General features: G+C 38.4%; 1 protein-coding gene across 1 annotated transcript; it reads left to right on the top strand.

Moving 5' to 3' along the window:
- The first annotated feature begins 8899 nt into the window (after positions 1 to 8899).
- LOC116124107 lies at positions 8900 to 10927 on the top strand. Its single transcript, XM_031409812.1, has 2 exons — positions 8900 to 10504; positions 10679 to 10927. Exons 1-2 carry the CDS (start codon positions 8900 to 8902, stop codon positions 10925 to 10927), a joined length of 1854 nt encoding a protein of 617 aa, XP_031265672.1.
- The last annotated feature ends 275 nt before the right edge of the window (positions 10928 to 11202 follow it).

Here is an 11202-nt window from a genome sequence, read left to right as displayed (position 1 = left end):
AAGGGGCTATAGTCAATTAAGAAGCATTGTGAGTACCATCAGGCTAAGCTCGCAGTAGGGCAAGATGGAGGATAGCCCTTGGTCGTGACAATTGGATCCACCAGCCTCCACTCTACAAATCCCTCTTACCCTGACTCCTGGTAACTTGTCGAACCCTAGTTGAGAAAGTGAAGTATATTTGAGTATTTAACGGAATATAAACTTTGGGCAGGGTTGTGGTATTTTGAAATTTTTTAGGTGGAAAAGTGTCATTAAGGCAAACCTCGGGTGGGAAAATGTTGTTTACTCTAATTTTATTATTTAATAGACAAATAAGTTTTGGTCGATCCCATCCTAAAATTAGAAGACATTGACAAATAAATCCTTGTCCAAACCATCCATAACACACAAACTAATAGGTCATTGAATTGTTGCTTAAAATAAATAAATAAAAATTAAGAGGCTTAATTAAGAGTTGACGTTACTAGCTTTGTGTCCATTTTTGTATTCAATAAAGATTGACTCACAATCCAATTTTACAAACTTTCTCTCATAATCCCGACATGTCAGCTCCCAATTGATCAACTCGTAATTGGATAAGTGGGACCCATAGTGAGCTGGCGGGACCTATTTACGAGCTGATCAATTATTTTCATGTTGGAGTTGTGAGAGAAAATTTATGAGATTGGGTTGTAAGTATAGTATTAGCCTTTTGTATTTGTGCGGTGAGTTATATAGTCTTGAGAAGGATGATGGATGAGGTTCTATTCCTAATTCCTGATTATAAAGCTGTGCAGTCAATTGAACTTGCAAATGTTGTTTTATGTAGTTCTGCTTCAACAAATTTATGAAAATACAAAAGTTTCCAGATCAGTCAGTGTTCGAGCAGATATACATAGTTCCATCTTCACTGACAAGCTACGGACATGGCATTGACATAGAAAGTTTATTACGAATTAACCTAATCAGAATTGCAGGTCCGACCAAAATGAAGCATAAGAAACCAATGTTCTGAAAATCGGACCGGATAATGACCCGCTCAAGGGTCCAGTTTTTGGTTTGACTGGTTGGATCGGTCGATTGGACCGTAATTTATAAAATTACATGTTAATCCCTAAAGGTTTGAAATTTATCAAAAACACCCCTATAATACTCTCTTATGGTTCGAAATCTATCTAAAACACCCCTATCAAGCGAAGATTCTAGTGAGTGGTGGCGGCAGCGACGATCGACGGCTAATTGAAGCTGGAATCTTGGGGCTTTTGATGTGTAGGTGCCGGCGACTCTGATGGTGGTGCTAGGGAGTTCCATCGTCGTCGAAACTCGCCGGAATCAACAAAAGAAATCTGACATCATGTGAACTTTAAGTGGACGGCGATCGATGTAGGCTGGATGGTAGCAACTGAAAATGGATGGTTTTGGTCATGGAGATGCTGTTCGTCGAATGGGGGTGTTTTCTCCGTCGAAAGATGCCGGAATCTGGTGGGGTTTAGCTGCAATTGGACCGTGATTCGGCACTATTCTGACGGTCCAACCACGGTCCAATCTGGTTTAAATCAAAATGATGGTTTTTTATATATACCGGACTGGATTTGCCGCCGGTTGCCGGTCGAATTGGTTTCTATCGGATAGTCCGGTCCAGTTTTCAGAACATCGCAAGAAACTCAAAGATTGATCACATCTCAGATTTTTACGTATTCACATACTTTTACTTTGATAGTACACCACTTACCAACTACAAAGTACAAACAAAAAATAAATGTCAGCGAACCTAGTATACATTATAAGTAATAGAAACAAGATAAGGCACTTTCCCATTATCAAAAGGCAAGCCCACATATTCCTTGGAAAATTCCTCAGCAATCTCCATTGCAAGCAATGTTTTCAAACCCAATCCAGGGTGAAACCCGGCAAAGCTTCTGGATCTCGGGTTGATCGGTTGACAAAAACTTCTAAAATTTAGCAAATATACCCCTAAAAATTACAAGTAAGTCCCTATAGGTTTGAAATTTATCAAACATACCCCAACTGCAAATCGATTGGCAACTGATTAGCGGCGACGACCAAAACCCCCCCTCACCCCACCCCCGTTAGCCTGGTAAATCGTCGAAAAAATCTCATCGTTGCCATTGCCAGTTTTGTTTGATTTCCAGTCGATTTACTCACCGAAAATCAAATCTTTCACCACCATTACATTCACCGGAAATAGCTCTTAAAAAGCCCCAATATTTCGACAGTTAATTGTTCACCGATCATCACTGGAAATCCTAGGATATTGGGTGAATAGGAAAAAATTAAACCCAGCCCGTTGAAGCTTCCGAGTCCTGGTTGAACCAGTTTAACCAGTTGGGCCGAGCTAGGTTTTAAAACATTGATTGCAAGCATATAAAACACTATATTCGCCGCAATGTTGTAAAGGAACAACAACATCAGCAATGTTGAAGCAATCACTATTTGTAACACAAATGCCCAACTCCACCCGTTATTGATACCACCAAAACGAGAAACTAAATCCAAGCTGCTCCAAATTAAAATCCCAACAGAAAATGCAAAACATGAACTCAAAGACAAAGCCACAAATCTATATCCATCCACCAAATTTTGACTTCTCTTCAATGGCTTAAACCCCCAACTGGATTCCACCACCACTACCACAGACACCAAAGCCCAATTTACTTGCAAATAAACCAAAATCAACAATAAAAAAGTAATGAGGAGCAAAACACACCCCATAAAGAAGGGAGAAGAGTACGAGTACTCACATTGAAAACCAACAAACTTAACAAACTTAACGACCAAAAACAACACAATCACAAAAAAGGCAATAATCACAGATACGATTATTTGACAAAGAACAGTGGTAGCAAGAAGAGGCAAAAAAGAAATGAATATGGATTTAATAGCAGACATAAACTTGACAGGTCTACCATAGAAGCCATGGAAGACACTTGTTGTAAAAATACACACACAAACCTAACAAAACTATAACAAATCAAGCAATCACAGAAAAGATTCAACACCACAATTTTATCGTGGTTCACCTTTACAAGAATGGGAAGGCTACGTCCACATTGAGCTCCGAAAATAGGAGAAGCTCACTGCACTATTAAGAACCAGTTTACAGATTATAGACTCCAAATCAAATTATCCAAGAAAGAAACCCCGAAATCAACCAATCTTGTAACAACCAACCTAGAGAAATAACATTAAGATTCCCTAGCCCTTAGAGAGACAATAACCCTCTCCCAGAATGACTAACACAATCACTCAAACTAGTTACAATGATCATGATTTCAGAACTGGACGAAACCCTAAGAGAGCAATTTCCTTTACACAGCATATCGATCGAGAAACTCTCTTTCAAGACTAAACACTTATTTGCTTAAATACTGTTGACCAGAATTGGACTAATTGCAGCCGTTGGATCTCAAGATGACTGATGGTTCAAATTGATTCTTCTATTATCCTGAAACGACAACGTATTACTTATTTAAGTAACACGGCATCGTTTCAGTCTTCACACTTACAATCTCCACCTTGAAGACTTGAAACCAACTTCCCAATTTGACTCTCTTTAGTGCAGTTTACCTCAATTGATTCCCTCATAGCTCTGTTGTCTTCTTCTTATTTCAGAAATAGCAAGTTCATGCAATGCTTGAACTTTGCTGGAGTGACAATTTTTGTTCCCATGTCTGCTAGATTTTCTTCAGCAGGAACCTTTCGTAGCTCAATCAATCCTTTGGTGATTAGGTCTCTGTCGAAATGAAATCTTACGTCCACATGTTTTGTTTTTTCATGATAGATAGGATTTTTGCTTAACAATATAGCACTTTGACTGTCTGAGAAGATAGTCACTTTGCTATCAGTCAACTCAGCTTCTGTTAATAGTCCTTGCATCCATATGGCTTCCTTGAAACCATCAGCCAGGGCCACATATTCCGCTTCAGTCGATGACAGAGCAACTAGGGGCTGGAGTTGTGATTTCTAATTGATGTAATTCCCTCCAAGTGTAAAACAATAGGCTGTAGTTGACTTCCTGCTATCCCTGTCACCTGCAAAGTCTGAATCTACAAACCCAACAAGATCAAGTGTAGATGTTCTTTTACAATATTCTAAGCCTATACATGCAGTACTGTTAATGTATCTGAGCACCCATTTTAGAGCAATCCAGTGATCACTCCCTGGGTTTGACATGTATCTACTCAACAGAGATATTGCAAATGCCAAATCTGGTCTAATATTAATCATTGCATACATTACTGATCCTATCACATTAGAGTAAGGAACAACCTCCATTTGAATGGTTTTAGCAGGACTCTTAGGACACTGTGACTTAGATAGTACAAAATTATTTGCAAGGGGCATTGACACATGCTTATAGTCAAACATTCCAAATTTAGAGACTAATTTCTGCAGATATGATTTTTGATGGATTTTTAGAGTACTCTTTCTTGTGTCCCTATCTATGAACATTCCAAGAATTTTCTTAACCACTCCTAGGTCTTTCATATCAAATTCAGAGTTGAGTCTGACTTTTAATTCAGTTATCTTGGACTTTGATTTACTAATCAGAAGCATATCATCGACATAAAGCAGCAGGTAAATGGGCATGTCATCTTTCAGTGCAAAGTAAAAACAGTTATCATATTTGCTCCTAGTGAAACCTAAGTTGATTATAAAGGTATCAAATCTTTTATACCATTGCTGGATGACTGCTTAAGGCCATATAAGGACTTATGCAACCTGCAAACATGGTCTGGCCTTTGATTATCTACAAAGCCTACTGGCTGAACCGTGAAGATTTGCTCTTCTAAATCACCATGTTAGAAAGCTGTTTTTACGTCAAGTTGCTCTAACTCTAGGTCTTGATAAGCTACAATAGACAACATCATCCTAATGGTCTTGTATTTGACTACAGGAGAGAGGACTTCATTGAAGTATATGCCCTCCCTTTGGGTGTACTCTTTGGCCATTAGTCTAGCTTTGTATCTAAGGGGTTCATTTGTTGCTATACCCTCCTTAATCTTATACAACCATTTACACTGAATAACTTTTTGATTTTTAGGTTTAGGAACAAGGGACCAAATCCCATTTACCTTTAGGGAATTCATTTCCTTTGTCATTGCTTGCCACCATTTGTCCCTATCCTTTGAAGTCATTGCTTCTGAATATGACTCAAGTTTTGTTCTCAATACTTCAGTTCCTGCCAGTAGGGCTGTATAGATCAGTTTTGCAAATGAATACCTTTCTGGAGGCCTAATCTCCCTTCTGGTCCTATCCATTACTAGTTGGTATTCCTGCAGTTCATCAAGCAAGGGGTATTGGGCCTCCCCTGTTTCACCTTCTTCTTGGTTTGGTGCATCAGGTAATGTTTCTTCTTATAGTGTAGGTTCATTTTCTGATTGGGTAACCTCTAGTTACATGTTGGTTGCCTCCACCTCGATTGGTGTGGTGTTTGGTTGACCTGGTTGAGTTTCATTGTTGCTTGGAGAACCTGCATCATTGTTAGTAGACTTGCAAGGGAAATCCCCTTCATTACATATTACATCTCTGCTTACTGTGATCTTTACCCCTGAGGCAGTTTTGTCCCAGAGCCTATAGCCTTTAGTGCCCTCTTGGTATCGTAGGAGTACACACTTTATAGACCTAGGCTCTAGTTTTCCATCACTCGTAAACACCCTTAGGTGGCTTAGATTCAAGTCCCTCCCTGACCACTTAGATTCTGGGCATTTGAATTCTATGGAACTATTTGGGCTTTTGTTTATTAGATAAGCAACAGTAGTCAAAGCTTCTCCCCAAAAGGTTTTTGGAAGGCTTGAAGTAAACAGGAGACACCTAACTTTTTCTAATAGGGTTCTGTTCATCCTCTCAACAGCCCCACTTTGCTGAGGGGCTTTCCTAACTGTTATGTGCCTCAAAATACCCTGATCTCTGCAGTAGTTATCAAATTTCACATTGCAAAACTCCAATCCACTATCTGTTCTTAAGGCTTTTACTCTTTTGTCAACGTGATTCTCCACAAGTGTTTTCCAAATTTTAAACTTAGTCAAAGCCTTATCTTTGGACTTCAGTAGGTAGACCCATACCTTCCTACTGAAGTCATCAACTATGGAGAGAAAAAAGGTATTTCCTCCATGAGACCTAACTCTCTCGGGTCCCCGAGATCTGCATGAAAGTAGTCTAAGCAATTTTTGGATAGGTGTGTGCCTTTAGTAAAGCTACCTCTATGTTGCTTTCCTATACACATGTTTCACAATAGTCTAGAGAGGTTATCCTATCTTTACCAAGCAGACCCTGTTGACTAAGGATGTTCATGCCCTTTTGACTCATGTGCCTTAGCCTCAGGTGCCATTTATCAGTTACACTTAGGTTAGAAGAGACCAATGCACTATTTCTTTTCTCAGGGTGATAACAGCCACAATAGATACAACCCATTTTTCTTCAGTCCCCTCAACACAATGTGGTTATTCTTAAACACATTAATACATCCCCCTTCAGCTTTATAACTGCATCCTGATTCATCTAAAGTACCTAAAGATATTAGGTTCCTTTTTAATTCAGGGATGTATCTTACATTAGACAATATTATGAGCTTTCCATCATCCAATCTTAAGGTTATATTTCCTATTCCTAACACTTTGCAAGTGTTGTTATTACCTATAAACACAATTTCATATTCACCATCCCTAAAGTCCTGGAACCAATCTCTATTAGAGCTCATGTGAAATGAGCATCCTGAGTCTAACACCCAATCTTGAGTTTGTTCTGTCCTAGACACAGTGAGTACTTCTGGGTCAGTAGCATTATTCTCTGCACAAGCTACATTACTCTCAATGTTTATTGACTTTTGTTTTCTAATCCAATCGTGACAATTCTTTTTTAAATGACCAGTTTTATTACAGTGAAAACATTTCCTAGGCTCCCCTTTCTTATTAGTACCTTTTCCTTTCTTCTTAGTCTTAGACCATGTGTTTCTTTGCATGCCATTAAAGGAACTTCCTAGTTTTGTTTTACCCTTTATAAACAGATTATTTCCATTTCTTTTCTGAACCTTCAACTCTAACTCCCTAGCTTTTAGTCCTACTATGATGAGATCTACACTAGGGACAGTACCAGAGTATTGTAAAACATTCTTGACTACTTGGTAGTCTTTTGTTAATGACTTTAAAAGGATCATGGCCAGGCTTGTGTCTCCTAATTCTTGGTCAGTGCCTTTTAGGATTATACTCATTTTCAAGAATTCATCTGGATTATCTTCTATTGACTTATTACTATCTATTCTATATGAAAATAGTGCACCCTTTAAAAAAGCAAGACTGGGTGTAGTTTGTAAAGCACACAGAGATTCGAGTTTACCCCAGAGTGTGATTGGAGCCTCCAATCTGTCCACTTTCCTCAGCACGTTGTCTGCCAGATTCATCATGATCAAGTTATACGCCTCTTCGTCTATTTCTGTCTTTCTCTTTAACTTATCCTCTTGCCATTTTTCTGTGTTCTTTTCGAGTGCAATCCCTACTTTATTATGTGACAATAGGGCCTTTATCTTCTTCTTCCAAGAATTGATGTCTACCTTTCCATCGTACTGGGAGATTTCCATGCAGGTTGAACTCATGATGCTAGAATCAGAAATTGGTTTCAGTTCTTGACAATTTTCAGTTTGTTGATAACCTACAAACTCCTAAGAACCCTAGAACCTAACAATTCAGAAAACCCCCAAATTTGTCGAAACCCTAGAATTAGAATTTTCATAGATTAGGGATCTTAAAGTCACACTAGGCTCTAATGTAACCTGCTCTGATACCACTATTGTAAAAACACACACACAAACTAATGGAGATCGAGGTGCTGACCAAGTTGATGTTCCCAAATATTCTCAAGATCCTTTGCAAGGAATTGGCGGTCCAATGACTAGGGCAAAGACAAAGAGGATGAAAGAGGCTTTGCAAGGCTTGATCATGGAAGTGCAATACAAAGAGGCTGTACTAGAAGACTCTAAGACTAAATTCAAATATTTCAAAGCTTCACCAAGGATAGTCTATTATCTTTTTATGCAAGAGGTAGATTCGGAAGATCAAGTTGGATGCAAGGATTAATTTAGGAATTAATTTCCGTTTATTTAATCTTGGGCTTTTTTTTTATGTTTTAATTATCATTAGATTCTTTAGTCTTTTATTTATTTAAGGTTTATTTAGGCCCAATTCGCTTGTACTTAGGCCCAACCCATTTTTCAATTAGCTAGGGTTTTCTTTTAGGTTTGTCGCTTATAAAAAGGGACAGCCATGTTACTTTTTGGGGACAGGTTATTATCAGTTGAAGTTTATTTCAGAAAACTATTTGCTTTGTTGTCTTGTGTTCTTGATTGAATGCTTGAATCTCGACTTATCAAAGGGAGTGATCAACCTTAGTGGCGTCTCAAGATTAGGGTTTTAAGGACTTAGTTTCCTTAGGGTTCTAATTTCCCTGTATTTTTGTTCTAGTGATTGTTTCAAGCATATACAAGGTTGTTTTGTGTCTTTTGCCTTCTTAATCATTTAGCGTCAATTCTAGTGATTTCTTTCACATGCCTTTTGCTTCCTTTTAGAGTCATCTTGTGTCTTTCTTTCTGTTCACCGTTTGCCTTAACTAAGTTTTTAAAGTTTTGATTTTTGAGATTGTCACCATCTAACCGGTTGCTTCCTGAGATTTGTTGAATTCTTTGATTCTGTTAAGAACATTAAGGGGGCTGGCTTGGCTTTGAGTGGTAAAAGGCAAGAGAGATCATCATCAAGAAAAAGCCAACATAGTGTGAAACACGAGTGATAACAATTTGATTTGAGTGCAAACACATAAGGGAGTGTGTGAGGAACAACACCTTTTATTTTATTTAATTTTACAGGTTGAAACCATGAGTAAGGAAGGAGGAGAACCATAAGAGGTCGACATGAAATTCTTCATCAAGGCTGTTAATGACCAATTTAAATTGCTGAATGTGAGATTGAATGATTTGGAGTCCTTTTCTGGTTCTAAATCACATAGAAGACATGAGTTCAATGAAGAAGACGAAGCTGATTCCAAAGTGGAGAGAACAAGTTATAAACGGGCCAAGAAGGTTGACTCCAAAGGAGATAACAATATAGGAAGTATAAAGATGGCAATTCTGAACTTTCAAGGAAAAAAAGATCCTGAGCTATACTTGGAGTGGGAAAGAAAGGTTGAGCAAGTATTTGATTGTCATAATTACTCCGAGGAGAAGAAAGTGAAGCTAGCAGCTATGGAGTTTATAGATTATACAGGTATATGGTGGGATCAATTGGCGATCAATAGGCGCAGGAATAGTGAGAGGCCTATTCGGTCATGGGAAGAGATGAAGTTGGTGATGCACAAGAGACTTATACCTAGCTATTACTATAGAGATTTGTATAGGAAGTTGCAAGGGCTGGTTCAAGGTTCCATGAGTGTCGAGGATTATTATAAGGAGATGGAAATTGCCATGATTAGAGCAAACATAGAGGAAGACGGAGAAACAACAATGGCTAGATTCATTGCTGGATTGAACAAGGAGATTGCTGACATGGTTGAGTTGCAACATTATGTAAAGATGGAGGAGCTACTGCACAAAGCCGTTAAAGTGGAGAAGAAAATCAAGTCCAAGAGGTTTAGATCTGGTTTGTCCTCTAGCTCTCCGTGGAGATCAAATTGGAAGGACACCAAAGCTGCTTTTAGAACAAAAGAAGAAGCAAAGTCAAAGAATTCCATTGCTGTTCCTAAAGGTAAACCTGAAACTAAAACTCTTACTAAGTCACGTGATATTAAATGTTTTAGGTGTCCTGGATTCGGACATATTGCTTCCGAATGCCCAAACAAAAAGGTTATGGTTGTACGGGCAAATGGAGAAGTCAAAAGTGCTAGCTCAAGTGACGATGAGATGCCACCATTGGAGGATTGTTCTGATGTTGAAGTGGAAGAACTTGTGCATGGTGATTTACTTGTTATAAGGAGAGCCCTAAGTATACAGCCTAAGGATGAAGGAGATGAGGAGCAAGGTGAGCATATTTTTCACACAAGATGCCACGTGAAGGATAAGGTATGTACGTTGATTATTGATAGTGGGAGTTGTACTAATGTTACTAGTACTTTGTTGGTAGAAAAGTTGAATTTAAAGTGGAAGAAGCATCTTAAACCGTACAAGCTACAATGGCTGAATGACTGTGGAAAAGTGAAGGTAAACAAGCAAGTTCAGGTTCCTTTTTCAATTAGCAAGTATAAGGATGAGGTTCTTTGTGATGTGGCACCGATGTATGCTGGTCATATATTGCTTGGTCGACCGTGGCAGTTTGATAGGAGGGTGTCGCACGATGGGTACAAAAATTGTTATTCTTTTGTAATGAACAATCAAAAAGTTGTATTAGCCCCTCTTAAACCTTTGCAAGCTTATGAGGACCAGATTAGGATAGCAAAAGAGTGCAAAATGAGAGAGAAACAACAGTGTGAGCAAGAGGAAAATAGAAAGAGAGCAATGAGATCGAGAAGAAAAAAGGAGAGAAAAGTGAGCAACATGGAGAGAAAAATAAAAGAATGAGTGTACTTGCTAAAAAAATGAGGTTAAAAGTGTAATGATGGTGAGGCAACAAGTACTTGTATTTATGTATAAGGATGTTTATTTTTCTACTAACGACCTTATAACTCATCTTTGCCTAGTGTTGTCGTGTCTTTATTGCAGGAATTTGAGGACCTATTTCCTGAAGAGATTCCTCATAGATTACCTCCTCTAAGAGGAATTGAGCATCAAATAGACTTCATACATGGTTCCACCATACCAAATCGACATGCTTATAGAGCTAATCCTGAGGAAACGAAGGAGATACAAAGGCAAGTGGATGAGTTGTTGCAAAAGGGATTTGTAAGGGAGAGTCTCAACCCATGTTCGGTTTCTGTCCTCTTAGTCCCAAAGAAAGATAGAACATGGTGAATGCATGTGGATTGCCGAGCTATTAACAAGATAACGATAAAGTATAGACATCCTATCCCCAGATTAGATGATATGCTTGATGAATTGCATGACTTTCAATTGTTTTCTAAAATTGATTTAAAGAATGGCTATTATCAGATTCGCATGAAAGAGGGAGATGAATGGAAAACTGCATTTAAAACTAAATATGGATTGTATGAGTGGTTAGTAATGTCTTTCAGTTTAACTAATGCACCTAGTACATTCATGAGGTTATGAACCATGTCTTGCGTGCT

The sequence above is a fragment of the Pistacia vera genome, unplaced genomic scaffold (genome assembly GCF_008641045.1).
Source record: "Pistacia vera cultivar Batoury unplaced genomic scaffold, PisVer_v2 Contig149, whole genome shotgun sequence".
Lineage (NCBI taxonomy): Eukaryota > Viridiplantae > Streptophyta > Magnoliopsida > Sapindales > Anacardiaceae > Pistacia > Pistacia vera.
The sequence above is the reverse complement of the archived record's forward strand: the minus strand, read 5'-3'. Positions and strand labels throughout refer to the sequence as shown.